Source organism: Abramis brama, assembly GCF_963993115.1.
Source record: "Abramis brama genome assembly, chromosome: 16".
NCBI lineage: Eukaryota > Metazoa > Chordata > Actinopteri > Cypriniformes > Leuciscidae > Abramis > Abramis brama.
This window is the reverse complement of record NC_139978.1, coordinates 5,589,672-5,605,510: the sequence shown is the minus strand read 5'-3', so window position 1 is coordinate 5,605,510 and position 15,839 is coordinate 5,589,672. Positions and strand designations below refer to the sequence as shown.

Genomic DNA, 15,839 nt, shown 5'->3' with positions numbered 1-15,839 from the left:
GCGAGAACAAATTGTCAAAACAACAACATGGACGTAAGGCTATATCTTTGCAACGCTTTAGCGTATTCTGACCAAACTTGGTGCGTGTTGTGACAACCATAGATATCATATATAAACGCTAGATGTCTCATGCGCGCTGCTGGCCAATGGAGGTCGACGTCCGCACGTGGCGGCCATCTTGCCACAGTGTGCTTGCTCACTCGTAACATGGTGCATGTACTTTTAAATAACCATAACTTGCTCAATTTTCTACCGATTTTCAAACGGTTTGGTTTGTTATAAACGTCAGATATGTAGTTATGACACTGCATACATACACTGCATACATATGAATAATTATAACATACATGTTCAAGCATTCGGAATTATAGCCACGTTAATAACATTTGTAAGAAACCAAACCGTTTGTAAATCCGTCAAGATTTCAGCAAGATAAGAGGATTTGTGTGCATGCTGATCACTCACCTTAATTCACAGCTTCACTGTGACAAGATGGCCGAACGGTGATGCCGGAAGTGACTGCGCCATAAGACATCTAGCGTTTATATATGATATCTATGGTGACAACCATGACCTGAGACTACCTGTACAGTTTCAGCACAGTGCCACCTAGTGGTCACGAGATATGATTTATTTTTTGCTTGTAACTTCTGAACAGTTTGACCAAATATCCCCCCCCCCATAAAAATAAAATAAAAAAATTGTCACCCAACAATGACCACACCAGATTAATTGGTGACAAAGCCACCTATTGGTCAAAAGTAAAAAGCAATTATGTCACATTACAAGTGATTGTATTTATGGGCTTTCAACCATTCTGCTTAAAACCGTGTTCAAATGTCTTAAAGGGTTAGTTCACCCAAAAATGAAAACTCTGTCAGTAATTACTCACCCTCATGTTGTTCCAACCGCGTAAGACCTTCGTTCATCTTCGGAACATAAATTAAGATATTTTTGATGAAATCTGAGTGCTGGATCACTTGTCCATAGGCTGCTAGGTGACCGAAACTTGCTGGCCCAGAAAAGTTATTAAAGAGATCGTTAATATAGTCCAAGTGACTACAGTGGCTTAATCTTAAGTATATCAAGCGACGAGAATACTTTTTATACTTTAATAACTTTTCTGGGCCAGCAAGTTTCGGTCACCTAGCAGCCTATGGACAAGTGATCAGCTCTCAGATTTCATCAAAAATATCTTAATTTGTGTTCCGAAGATGAACGAAGGTCTTACGCGGTTGGAACAACATGAGGGTGAGTAATTACTGACAGAATTTTCATTTTTGGGTGAACTAACCCTTTAACTTTTGAACATGGTTAAATTTTTTTGCAGTTGGTTTGATGCTCTCTGTCTTGATTTTCATCTCCTCATTCTCTGGTCCTAGGCCCCTTAATTGCTGCTTGCAGCTATATTTCAATTTTGTTCTTAATAATTTTAGTTCTTTAACTTAAACTAAATGAAATGAGAAATGTTGTATTGGCAACAGTTAATGCTCATTTTATTTCAAGTAATAAAAATGTTTATGGTTTTAGTACATGAAAATAACCCAGCAAACAGCAAGGTAAAACATGTTTATTGAACCTTACTTAGACTTCAACAAGGTGGTACCTGGACCTCAAAACACTAACCTGGGTCTTTAGAGGAACTGGCGGGTTGTTTGTTGCTCTTAGGAGGACCAGAGAAGCCGTCTGCCATAGCTTTAAGAAAGACATCAGCTACTGTGAGCAGGAACTCAACACTGGCACACAGGTAGATGTCCTGAACCAGGGTGTCCAGGACGGTGTATTCCCGGCCTTGTCGGTAACTCACGTCTACCATCACATTGCCTTCCCTGCCCTGACGCATCGCCATCATCCTAAAACAGCAAGAAATGAGAGAAGACATTCAGTGACCAACTTTATTTACCAAAAGGCTGCAAATAACAACTTCTCATAATCAATGAATCTATTGACTCTTTCTTCAATTAGTTGATTAATTGGATATGTAAGCATACGTTTTGTGCAAAAAAGGTGTAAAATATAAGTGTTTCAACATTAGTGATTTCTGATAAAGAGGTTCTCTATGCACAGAGCACAGAAACTTTGGGTAATTGATTAATTATTTTTATTTTTTCTCAGTTAATCGATTAATTGGGTAAGAGTATATTTTCTGCAAAAAAGGTTTAAAATATTAATGTTTCAACATTAATGATTTCAGATAAAGAGGTTCAGCATGCACAGAGCAAAGAAACTTTTCATTGATTAGTCAATTGTTTATTTCATCAATTAATCTATTAATTGTATATGTAAGCAAACGTTTTGTGCAAACATTTTTTTAAATATAAATGCTACAATTTAGTGATATAAGATAGAGGTTGTCCATGCACAGAGCACAGAAACAAATCATCGATAACTCAATTGTTTGATTATTACTGATTTTATCAATTAGTTGTAGCTACGTCACAGAAAATGAGCAATGACTCTAATGTCAATTGTATGGGGCAGGAGGACATTACATTTGTACATATAAAACAACATTAAACACAAACTGGAGCATCTTCAGTGTCTGTGATCTACCTGGATGTGATCATTTTCACCCTCTGTCTCTTGTCATCTAGGAGACAGTTTGTGAGTTTGAGGGAGGCTTTCATGGAGCTGTCAGAGAACATGTGCACAGCGGTGGAGATGGTGCCCAACGTGAACTCTGCCAACTTCAAACTCTCATCACGGGAGTCTGATAACTGCATCTATACACAAACAGATTACATAAACTGAACCAGAATGCTAAATATTTAAGCTTAGTTTCATATGTAAACATTAAATTTTCATCTACTGTGAGTTGAGTGTATTTCGTCACCTCGTTGTTCGGGCTGTACAGGACCAGTGTCATGGAGTCAAACTTGAAGTCCAGTTTCAGAGTGTTCTTTAGTTTGCCTGTTTTCTGGCCCTCCACCACTGCCGCGGTCACAACTGTGTTCCCTACCACAAAATAAAGGTACTGTAATGTTATCTCAATACTTAAAAAAAGAAAAAATGTTTGAATTAATAAATACATGGGCAATTCTGTGATAATTATGGGAGAAAACAACAATAATATTTTATTTTAATAAAATAAATATATAAATATCATAAACATCAATATCATCATATCATATATATATATATATATATATATATATATATATATATATATATATATATATATATCAATTATGCTACTTGTACTACTTCTGAACTTTATTTTGACTAGCACATCAAATCTATACATTTAAAAGAGTGAGATTTTTTTTACATTTTTTTAGTTTTAATTAATGACATTTTTTATTAAAAATTACTGTAGAAACAACATAAAGAAAGTTTTTATCTAACAGGTAGGATACAGAAATTGAATAAAGTTATCAAACACTTCACAGTCTTCACTGCATAAATTACAAATTAAATATAGATTAATCCTTATTAAAGCTATAAAAGTTCTTCAGTCAAAAGAAGTGAATGATTTTCTCTTTTTCTTTGATTCACATTAATGACAGACAGCAGCAGGTTTATTAAGCTGCTGTCACTTTAAGACATGACGCAGATCTGACACGCATCCCAATTTCTCACAACTCTTTGCGTTCATTTAAGACTTTATTTAACTCATTTAGGACTGTGTTTATGAGAATACTCGACATAACGGGAATTTTGGCATAATTTTGCTCGGGTTTTTTTTCGTTCAAGCGTGAAAGAGAACTAAATGCAGCCGGCACGCCGTCTGAAGCAGTTTTCTGTGCGTGTGAGTTGTGAGTTAAGGTAAAGATTAAATGTTATACAGTGTTTCTTTGTTATTTTGACAAAAACATGCAAAAAACTTTTTTTAAAGTTATTTATTTTTATTTTGCCTAATCCTTTAAAATTATTTTTATTTATGACTTTTGGAATTGCAATAACATAATTTGCAATACTTGAAATGACCCTTAATTAATGCTTAAACAGCAGGATATTCATTCCAGGAAAACATGCAAAGACAATGAAATAGAAAGTGTGCTTGACATAACCTGTGCAGTAGCGATCGATAAAGCTTCACAATCTGTGTTTGTGTGTTTTTATACCTCCAGAACCCTGGGAATCTTTGGTAGAAACGGTGTCTCCTTTATCAGAGCCGGATGGAGCTGGAGGATCACCAGAAGTCTCACTCAGATTCTCACTCAGAGTCTTCAGCACTATAGTTAGGTCCTCCTGACTCAAGATCAGCTGCAAGAAACACACATTAATATTAGCTGCAACATCCCTTACGCCTATTATCACACACAGAAATAAACACAAATACTTATATGCTCTTACGCTCATGGGTTTGAGGTGTGCATTGATCTGGATGTCAGGAATGCTGTGATACCAGGAGGCAGCGAGATTGCGTTTGATTGACAGGTCCATGTTGACCGGTTTGAGTAACTGAATCTCACTTATAAATTGCCCATCACTGAATGTGGTCCTGAAAAAAAAAAATACAAAAATATTAGAAGTCATTCATCAAGCAATTTCAGGGCAGTTATATCAAATTAATTAACTCAAATTAGTCAGAACAAAATAGAAAAAATTCAGAACAAGTGATTTGCAATACTCTCCTAACCTGTACATTTTAAGATCACTCAGTCCGACAGCCATGATGTCCATGACAGGGGGGATCTTGGTGTGTGTTGGAGAAGAGACAATTTCAAAGCGGTTCTTTACAGTCACTAAACCCAGATCTGCCACAATGACATTGTGTGAAACAGAGGATTGTGGGAGGAAGACAACTGGAGCTTTGATGTCTACGTCCAGGGAGATCCGTGTACTTCTCTCTGCCAGCTCCAACACCCCCGTGGCTGCCTTCTCTGCCGCCTGGGCCGTCACCTCCGCCAACGCATTTTTAGCCTCCTGGAAATTATTAATAAATGCCTGAAGAGGAAAAATAAAGAGCGGGAGAGACCATTAGACATAAAAAAATAAATGCAAACAGAGGCTAATCAAATTCAAAAAGGAAGTTACATCATTCTCATGCTTGCTGTGATTTTTAAAGTTACAGAGTAAGTAAAGAAAAACAAGATTTACTTGCCAAATTGCAATTTGTTTCTATTAAAGGCACAATATGTAAGCTTTTTGGATTAAAGCTTCCAAAAACCACTAGAACAGTGTTATATATTTTGTTGGCTTGTGTACTAATATTATCCGAGATGTTTCTAAGAATGTTTAAATCCAGAGAAATAAGCAATTTTAACCAAAACATAGACCGTGTCATTGTGACGCCGTACCAGCTTTACCCTTGACCAAAGACGCTTTAATATATTATGTTTTATTAGACAAGGGAACAACTGTTTGGATACATTTATAGACAGAAAACTAATAATTGATATTTAGCTCAACAATGTTAATCTTTTTGTTTGAATCACTTGTTTTCTTGATTTTCCGCACGGCTAACATAACATAATCAGATGCAGCTTCATTTTTAATGCAATGCTGCATTTTCTCCATCATACAATAAGTTTTAAAATTAATTGATTCATTCATTTATTTTCAACAGACAAATATAAATGATATAACAGCGCTAGTGGTGAAAAACTACATATTGTGCCTTTAAGACACAGTAGGGCGACCCCCAAGGTTCAGTTCTAGGCCCTCTCCTCTTTTTAAATGCATAGGTTATAGGTGCTAAATACAATTTTAAAAATAAATAAAATGTATACAATAAAATAAGATAATAATTATCAGTATCAGTATTATTATTATTTTTTATACTAACTTTCTTTGTATGGGAAGAATGGTGGATGAGGTAGTGTAAGAGATGAACACTTACCAGTATCGAGGACACAAACTTGTTGAGGAAAATAATCTGAATGCAGCCCACAGTCAAAGTGACACTGGTGTCCACAATGATCATGTCCATATAGGCGTCCCCCTCCGTTGCATCCACATGGTTCACCATGCGGAAATCAAACACCTCCTTATCCGCGATGGACACTGCCTACATGTCATCATCATTACATCATTAGCCTAAATCCACTTCAACTCACACACTCTCCTTCCTTCTTATGAATGAAAACTGTTAAAAACAGTCAATAAGATGATGTGTAAAATAAAATGGTACTAATGTGGCAGCATTTTTTACAATTATTCTTAATTAACTTTTTTTTACACAGAAAATTTGAAATAAACAATTGAATAATCTAATAAACAACACTTTTATTTTGGACCAATAAAATGTGAGTCAAGTGTAAAATGTGTGGTTAAAAACCTTATTTTATTGTTTATTATTATTGTAATACTATTATTGATTAACATAATATTTAAAAAAAAATGTGTTCCAGTTCCCCATTTTGCCAATTTAGTTCCCATTCTATGATTTATTTATCCTTAAAAGTTCAGCATTTTCTACCTTTTTATAGAGTGCCTCTCTGTCACAATCCAGAATTATAATGTTCTTCAGGTTAGCCAGAATCTCCACCGACGACTTCTTCATCTGAACTTCAGAAACTAGTCCTGTTAAAAAAGAGAACATGCAGTATTGGATCATATCCCAACTTTATTGTATTTATTTGCACCTACAGAAATGCGTATTACCCTCTATGCTGATCTCAGAGATCCTGGCTTTCTCTCCTCTTATGAAGACCTTCAGGCAGTTGAGGTCTGCTCGGATATGCAAATTCACCACATCCTCAAACTTTGACTTCTTATAGGCTGCAGAAAAGCCAAAAATATGAGATTAAAATAGTATCATGATAATATAAAAGAACCATAAAAAATCTGACTTTCTTACAAGATTTCTTTGTAACAGCAGAATCCTCTACTTTGGCCTCCTCTTCTTCTTCTTCCTCTTCCTCCTTGGGAAGGACGGGCTGCTCCTCCTGTCCCTCTTTCTTCATGGGTGGGAGAAGGTTATTTATAAAATTCATGGAGTTGAGGAGCGCCTCAGTGTGCAGGTGCACGTCCAGCGAGGAGAAATTCACCTGGTGCAAATATTAAGAGTTTTAAAGGGGTGGTTGATTATGATTTCACTTTTCTGACTTTAGTTAGTGTGTAATGTTGCTGTTTGAGCATAAACAACATCTGAAAAGTTACAACGCTCAAAGTTCAAAGCAAAGGGAGATATTTGCTTTTAAAAGAAATTGCTTTTTAAGGACTACAGCAAACGGCTGGTAGAGACTACACGACATTCCTCCCGGGTTAGTGACATCATGAACCCTAAAATTTACATAAACCCCGCCCCCGGAACACGATTTATAGATTATCAAGACAGAATATGCTAATCAATGACTAGAAGATAACTAAACATAAGTTACATAAATTCACCTACTAATCATTCAGAAATGTGAAATGTTGTCACTTCTTCTCGATTCTCTCCATCTTTCTGACTTCGGTTTGAACATAAAAGGCTAAAGGTTTTTGAAATTTTCAGTACATGTGTGTGTGAGGTAAAAGCACACGAGCTCTTGAAGCTCCGCCCCCTGTGCCGGGAGCAGCAGCTCATTTGCATTTAAAGGAACAGACACAAAAACTATGTGTTTTTGCTCACCCTCAAAAAGTGACAACTTTAACATGCTATATAAAAATATCTGTGGGGTATTCTGAGCTAAAACTTCACATACACACTCTGGAGACATCAAAGACTTATTTTACACCTTATGAAAAGGGCATTATACCACCCCTTTAATAAACTTTGAAATTAGTATCCAATTTTATAAGCCTTGTGATCTGATTGGCTATCGCATTTCCTGTAAAGTAATTCTGAGCTCTGATTTGTGAACAAGCTTACCTTGATTAGTTGCTCTGTATTTTTGTACATCGTTTTAAAATCTGGTGCATTTTTGTCCGCCTAAAAAAGAACAGGGTATTATTGGAATATTCTTATGCATAGGCCTGTGCTCACACAATCACATAACAATATACAGTACTGTGCAAAAGTCTTAGGCACGTTAGTATTTTCACCCCAAAAAAAATGGTTTTAAGCAAGTTATTTATATCTTTTGCTGTAGCGTGTCAGTAGGAAATATCAGTTTACATGATCAAAAAACATTCCTTTTGCCATTAATTGTAATAATCCAGTCGGTATGATCTGATCTCACCATCATCAAGTCCATCTGGGAAATGTAAAATTATATTTCCTACTAACACACTACAGCAAAAGATATAAATACCTGGCTTAAAAACATTTTTTTGGGGTGAAAATACTAACGTACCCAAGACTTTTGCACAGTACTGAATGTCGTCATTATAATTCTCAAAATATTGCATTGGAAAGAGATGTCAAATTCATGGACTACAGGAAGATTTGAAGAAAAAAAATCTAATTGTCTTCAATTAATAAATAATAGATATTATACATTATTAGTCTAAATTCATGTCATCAGAGTTTGACTGAGAGTGGGCCTGTTTTTAAAATGAGTCATGCATCATGAGTCACTAGTCTTTTTTTAGGTCTAATTTTGTGTTAATGTTTGGCTTATTAAAGCTAAAATTAGAAAATTCCCTCTACATAAAGATGGCTTTTAACACCCAGAAGCTGAGAGACTCCGCCACAACCAAGAAAACGGTCCGAGAGAGATTGATGCTTCGCGATGTTGATGACAAACAGCTCTTATACATATACAGAACCTGAAACCAAAGGAAAATGACATGTAAATATGATGAAGCAAATGTACCTTGACATACTCCAAAGTGAGCAGATCTTCTTCGGTATTGTCCAGAGTGGTGATAATGTGAACTTTCTTGTCCTCAGAATCTTCACACAAACACAAAATCCTTATAACTTTTAGATTTGCTTACAGAAATCAATATTAAAAACAGTTGTGTTGCCTAATATTTTTTGTGGAATCTGTGATGCATTTCTTCAGGATACTTTGACGAATAGAAAGTAAAAAAAAAACAGCATTTATACTGTTACTACTTTTGTAACATTATAAATGTCTCTACTGTCGCTGTTTATTGCGCCCACGCTGAATAAAAGGATACTTTTTTCAGTGTTTGCGCATTGCACTTACCCAAGTACTCTGAACACTCAAGGCAGATCTCACGCAGGAAAGTGTATGACGACATATCAAACGTGCGAAGATTGAGTTCTGTCCCTAATCCATCGATGAACAGATGCAGAACGCTCACTTCTTGTCTGTTTGACAAACGACACAGCTGAACGGAAAGCTAGAACAAAGGAACAAACGAGGGAAAAGAGTCACTTGAGTGACAAGAATGATTGGAGGAGCCTTGAAATGTTCATATCTGTTATCATCAAGGAAAGGAAAGATAATTAGATGCTCTTCTTAAAGGATTGGTTCACTTCAGAATTAAAATGTCCTGATAATTTACTCACTCCCACGTCATCCAAGATGTTCATGTCTTTCTTTCTTCAGTCGAAAAGAAATGAAGGTTTTTGAGGAAAACGTTCCAGGATTTTTCTCCATATAGTGACTTCAATGGGGTCCAATGATTTGAAGGTCCAAATGTGAGTTTCAGTGCAGCTTCAAAGTCTCGACACGATCCCAGCCGAGGAATAAGAGTCTTATCTAGACAAACCATCCGCCATTTTATAACAAAATAAACATTTATATACTTTTTAACCACAAATGCTCGTCTTGCACTAGCTGTGATGCGTCACACATTATGTAATCACGTTGAAAGGTCACGCGTGACATAGGCGGAGGTACAGACCTAGTGTTTACAAAGAGAACGTGCAAAGACTAAGTCAAACGCCGTTTACAAAAACAAAACAAAAAGTCAAAACAACAGTGTCGGGCGATTTTGAAGTTGGAGGAGAAAATGAGATGGAGTTTTTCGCCCTACTCTACATTTTTTAACCAGAACACGCGTGACCTTTCAACGTGATTACGTAATGTGTGACGCATCACAGCTAGTGCAAGACGAGCATTTGTGGTTAAAAAGTATATGTTTATTTTTGTTATAAAATGGCGGATGGTTTGTCTAGATAAGACTCTTATTCCTCGGCTGGATCGTGTCGAGACTTTGAAGCTGCACTGAAACTCACATTTGGACCTTCAACAACGTTGGAAATCCTGGAACGTTTTCCTCAAAAACCTTCATTTCCTTTCGACTGAAGAAAGAAAGAGATGAACATCTTGGATGACGTGGGGAGAGTAAACTATCAGTAAATTGTAATTCTGAAGTGAACTAATCCTTTAAGTTGACAAGGACATAATCAGACCTTGTTGATCTCAAATGTCAGGAGGAACTCGGTCATGTTCTTCTTGGGGTCTTTCAGGACCATGGCCAGACGTTTATCAGAGGCAGAGCCTTGCAGAGAGTCAGACGAGGCCTCGAAGAACGGCAGGTCCTCTATCGGGGAACTAGGCGCGTCGAAGAACAACTCCTCCTCTGAAAAACACATAAACACAGTGTTTTAATGTGGAGATGTTGGGTTTATAGAGTAGATCTCTGTATTTGATCACTGAGGTTCAGTCATGTAAATGTAAGTCTCTGTTTGTACAGTATGGATGTGTGTCTGACCTGAGCCATATATGATGGATGCACGCAGGTCATCTATGGCTGGTCTTCGGGGGGTGAGCTGAGGCGTGTTCCCTTGTTTAGAGGACTGATGTGAAAAAAGGAAAAAGTATTACACAGCCGCTAGACAACCTCATTTGCAAACAAAATGACATCTCCTCGCATGACATCTCCTCTGCACGCAATACAAGCCCTCGCTCTCGCGCTTGATCTCCTCTTGCCTGCTGATTTTGCTCGCTCGAACACTTTTATTTTTGCCAGTCGAGGGGCGGGACTTACTGTTTTAATAACCTCAAATGTCATTGGTTTCTCCCCCTTTTCCGGAAGTCAGTTGTGATTTGACGCCTGTCCAATGACCCGTAATTCACTTGACTTCAGACATGAGATTTGTTTTATTTATTAATGTTTAATGTGATTTAATGCATTGGTAATATACACTGCTCAAAAAAATTAAAGGAACACTTTGAAAACACATCAGATCTCAATGGGGAAAAATATCATGCTGGATATCTATACTAATATGAACTGGGTAATGTGTTATGAACAAAAGGATGCCACATCGTTTGATGGAAATGAAAATAATCAACCTACAGAGGATTGAATTCAAAGACACCCCGGAAATCTAAGTGAAAAAATGATGCAGCAGGCTTGTCAATTTTGCTGAAATTTTATTGCAGCAACTCAAAATGGTTCTCAGTAGTTTGTATGGCCCCCACGTGCTTGTATGCATGCCTGACAACGTCGGGACATGCTCCTACTGAGACGACGGATGGTGTCCTGGGGTATTTCCTCCCAGATCTGGACCAGCGCATCACTGAGCTCCTGGACAGTCTGAGGTGCAACCAGGTGATGTCAGATGGACCGAAACACAATGTCCCAGAGGTGTTCTATTGGATGTAGGTCAGGTGAGCGTGGTGGCCCTTCAATGGTATCATTCCTTCATCCTCGAGGAACTGCCTGCATGCTCTCGCCACATGAGGCCGGGCATTGTTGTGCACCAGGAGGAACCCAGGACCCACTGCACCAGCATAGGGTCTGACAATGGATCCAAGGATTTCATCCCGATACCTAATGGCAGTCAGGGTGCCATTGTCTAGCCTGCAGAGGTCTGTGCGTCCCTCCATGGATATGCCTCCCCAGACCCTCACTGACCCACCACCAAACCGGTCATGCTGAACGATGTTACAGGCAGCATAACATTCTCCACGGCTTCTCCAGACCCTTTCCTGTCTGTCACGTGCTCAGGGTGAACCTGCTCTCATTTGTGAAAACCACAGGGCACCAGTGGCGGACCTGCCAATTCTGGTGTTCAATGGGAAATGCCAATCGAGCTCCCTGGTGCTGGCCAGTGAGCACAGGGCCCACTAGAAGACGTCGGGCCCTCAGGCCACCCTCATGAAGTCTGTTTCTGATTGTTTGGTCAGAGACATTCACACCAGTGGCCTGCTGGAGGTCATTTTGTAGGGTTCTGGCAGTGCTCATCATGTTCCTCCTCGCACAGGAGCAGATACCGGTCCTGCTGATGGGTTAAGGACCTTCTACCGCCCTGTCCAGCTCTCCTAGAGTAGCTGTCTGTCTTCCTGGAATCTCCTCCATGCTCTTGAGACTGTGCTGGGAGACACAGTAAACCTTCTGGCAATGGCACGTATTGATAAGCCATCCTGAAGGAGCTGGACTGCCTGCGCAACCTCTGTAGGGTCCAGGTATCGCCTCATGCTACCAGTAGTGACACTGACCCTAGCCAAATGCAAAACTGGTGAAAAACAGTCTGAAAAGATGAGTAGGGAAAAAATGTCAGTGGCCTCCACCTGTAAAACCATTCCTGTTTTGGGGGTTGTCTCACTGTTGCCCATCTAGTGCACCTGCTGTTAATTTCATTAACACTAAAGCAGCTGAAACTGATTACCAACCCCCTCTGTTACTTAACTGACCAGATCAATATCCCAGGAGTTTAACTGACTTGATGCTATTCTCTGATTAAAAAGTGTTCCCTTTATTTTTTTGAGCAGTGTAGAATAGATTCTTACCAGATACTTTATTAACAGAAAGTCGTTCTAGTGATTGCATTGTGTGGTTTAGAGATATTTACAGACTGTAATGACACATTTCCATTAGCATTGTAAATCTACCAAAATTCTTATACATTTTTACATTTTATTTTTATAACACTATGATTTGTGTTATTGGCATTAAAATATCTAAAAGAAATTGGAGAAAAATGGGAATGCAAAGTCATATTTGCTGTAGTTCACCACTACATTACCACTATACTCCCATTAACCACTATTAACGTTTACCCAACCAAAATTATATTGGATTTGAGAACCTCAGAAATGTAAAAAGTGTCCATTAAATAGTTGTAAATATAACAAGGGCTTTGGATGAAAGATAAATTACTTGTTTATATCAATAAGCCAGAGTTTTTGTGAGAGCTTTTTGTTATCATCCTGTGTATTACTATTATGTCAATTTTGAGTGGTTCATTATATTTTCTATTAAATGTAAAAGGGGTTCTGGCAGCATGAATTTATTTTTATTTATTTTTGTAGATATTTTATGTTCAGATGGGGTGTAATCATTCATGCTGTGTACTGTACTTGCCTCATACTTTATCTTATTTGGTTATTCGCTTACAAAAAGTTAGATGATTAATATCACTATATAATGTTGTAATATCTACTTTGCTGGGTTTAAGCTGGGTTTAATAATTTGCTGGGTTCAATTTTGTTCTCTGTATTCTGTAGCAAATTCTGAAAAGGCATTTGTAAGCTATAATTAATGCTGTGTACTGTATCTTAACTTGAGAAGGCAGAACCCCTTTTACATTTAATAGAAAATAGGCTAATGAACCATTTATATTACGTAAAAAATGTATAATAATTTTGGTGGTAGATTTACAATGCTAATAACCATGGAAATGTGCCATTACAGTCTGTAAATATCTCTTAACAACACAATGCAATCACTTGTAAGACTTCCTGTTAATAAAGTATCTGGTAAGAATCTATTCTATATTAACAATGCATTAAATCACATCACACATTATTATAAATAAATAAATAAAACATGTCTCATGTCTGAAGTCAAGGACAGATGTCCAATGACATTGTAACCAATGACATTTGAGGTTATTAAAACAGTAAGTCCCGCCCCTCGACTGGCAAAAATAAAAGTGTTCGAGCGAGCAAAATCAGCAGGCGAGAGGAGATCAAGTGCGAGAGCGTGGGGAATGATCATGCACGCGCGCGAGGGCTTGTATTGCGTGCAGAGGAGATGTCATGCGCGCGCGCAGGGTTTGAATGAGCCCGTTTCCTCGCGTGTAGATCTGTTATGCTCTCGCGGAAGTCATTTACTGCGCGCGCCAGCATCAGTTGTGCGCTCGATTCTTTTTGTCATTGATTTGCCGCCATAATTTATCTTAATAAATCAAGGTTAGTAATTAAATAAACCGGAACGTGTAAAATAATAAGTAAAATAACTGGCTGTAGAAGTGTTTTTCAGAGAAACGAGTATGTGAACTTAGCATGTTTCCTAAATATCTGCAAACATATTGTGGTATTTTTATGCTTTAGTAGAGTAAAAAGGTTACATACAGCACCTTTAACGTACAGCCCTGCCCATAAGCATTCTTTGAATTACCTTGGGTGTAACCTGTGGGCCTTTAGTCTGAGGAGTGGGCCGGCTCTCGGGAAGAGGAATACTACTGAGCAACGCCAGGACGCCACGCACTTTATCATCAGAGATACGCAGAGACAGCAGAGGGAGCTCACCATAAATCTTAAACCTGAAGAAAAAAAAACATTAGATACAAATATACCTATGCATGATTTTTCTACTTGACTAGTAGTCGTTCATTTAAGCCATTAGTCGACTAATCGCGAGTTAATATTAAATGGATACTTCACCGATTAGCATTAAGCTTTGTATCAGTAGAAACCTAGTAGTATTTTGGAGTGACCATGCTTCCCTCCCTCATGTCCCCCTGAGACGAGAGATTTCTGTATTGTGTGTCTGGAAAAAAACCTCAGATGACCAAAAATCGTCATTTAGCATCGGAGGCTTTTCTGTCCAGAGGCGAGAGACTCCAGCCAGTAGGAGGAGCTCGTTCCACATGTCTTCAACCCGCCCATAGGGGGATCTCACGATAAAACGCCGTCTTTTCAGTTTCGAGTCGACTAGTCGCCTAGTTGTATCATTTCTCCCGATACTGCCCTCTGTAACCGGTAGGCGTGGCTTGGGAGTGGCCTCGTAGGGCAGCGAAGCAAGTGCATTCTGGGAGTTGTTGTCTTTCATCCACATGAGCCAGAAATACATTTTCTGGCTTTTCTCAGTCTAGAAGGCTCCAACTTCTAAAATAATTTCACATTTCTACTACATAAATGACCCAATTTAAATACACATCCATCTTTCCAGCGGTGAAATATCCCTTTAATAAGCCATAAATCATAACTAGATGTACCGCATGGCGGTACAAAATATGACCGCCGCTCAGGCCTGCACTGGCTTTCCACAAAAAGAAATGACGTGGAGCAATTTGGCTGTATTGCGTGTTTATGTATATACCTAAAAAAAGTAGTAGTATGTGTATGTCTGTCTGTGTGTGTGTGTATGTGTGTGTGTTTGTGTATGTGTGTGTCTGTGTGTGTGTGTGTCTGTGCGTGTATGTATGCGTGCGTACATGTGTGTGCGCGTGTGTGTTTGTGTGTGTGTCTGTGCATGTGGATTTGTATGTGTGTGTGTATGGGTGTGTGTCTGTGCGTGTGGATGTCAGTGTGTGTGCATGCTTGCGTTTGTTTGTATTCCTGCATGTGTGTGTGTGACAGTTAGGGTTGCCAACTTCAGAAAAGGAAAATGCGGGACAATCGTGGTTATTTATAGGAAAATGAGGGACACTCAAAATATTTGTACTGTATCACACAGTGTACGTCATTTCAGTGTCTGCAGTTAAGTTTGTGTTTAAAAGGTTATCAGACATAAACACATTTGTATTGCTTAACCTATTTATGTATTTAATTCTAAAAATAATTTTAATGTCATACATGAAAAAAGTCACATTACAAACAAACCATAGTTCAAAATAACAGCATTTATCTAAAATAGAAAGCTTTTTTAACATTATACACTAGGCTTACAGTTCAAAAGTTTGGGGTTAGTAAGATTATTTTTTGGGAAAAAAAATAAAGAAAGTAATTGCCTACTTTTATTCAGCAAGGATGCATTACATTAATCAAAAGTGACAGTTAAGATAATGTTACAAAAGCTTTCAATGTACTTTCTAAAAGCTTTAAAACATTAATAATAATCAGAAATGTTTTTTGAGCATATTATTCCCTCAGGTAGATTACATGTTTTCTTGCGTGGCTGGATGTTAGACTCATGAACAATAATCACGTTGTTTG

At 38.0% G+C, this 15,839-nt stretch overlaps 1 protein-coding gene across 4 annotated transcripts in view; it reads right to left on the bottom strand.

Annotated features, from left to right (window-relative positions):
- Positions 1-15,839, bottom strand: part of vps13a (vacuolar protein sorting 13 homolog A) — an 82,832-nt gene that overhangs the window by 48,762 nt on the left and 18,231 nt on the right. For all 4 annotated transcript variants that reach the window (XM_084138333.1, XM_084138334.1, XM_084138336.1 and 1 more), the window contains 16 exons: positions 14,080-14,224; positions 10,444-10,528; positions 10,142-10,311; positions 8,967-9,123; positions 8,628-8,707; positions 7,742-7,801; positions 6,746-6,935; positions 6,550-6,666; positions 6,365-6,468; positions 5,786-5,953; positions 4,583-4,890; positions 4,297-4,444; positions 4,065-4,206; positions 2,834-2,955; positions 2,554-2,723; positions 1,627-1,853 (listed from right to left, as the gene is read on the bottom strand). In XM_084138333.1, the coding sequence (XP_083994459.1) occupies positions 1,627-1,853; positions 2,554-2,723; positions 2,834-2,955; positions 4,065-4,206; positions 4,297-4,444; positions 4,583-4,890; positions 5,786-5,953; positions 6,365-6,468; positions 6,550-6,666; positions 6,746-6,935; positions 7,742-7,801; positions 8,628-8,707; positions 8,967-9,123; positions 10,142-10,311; positions 10,444-10,528; positions 14,080-14,224 (2,393 nt within the window). The remainder of the gene's footprint in view (positions 1-1,626; positions 1,854-2,553; positions 2,724-2,833; positions 2,956-4,064; positions 4,207-4,296; positions 4,445-4,582; positions 4,891-5,785; positions 5,954-6,364; positions 6,469-6,549; positions 6,667-6,745; positions 6,936-7,741; positions 7,802-8,627; positions 8,708-8,966; positions 9,124-10,141; positions 10,312-10,443; positions 10,529-14,079; positions 14,225-15,839) is intronic.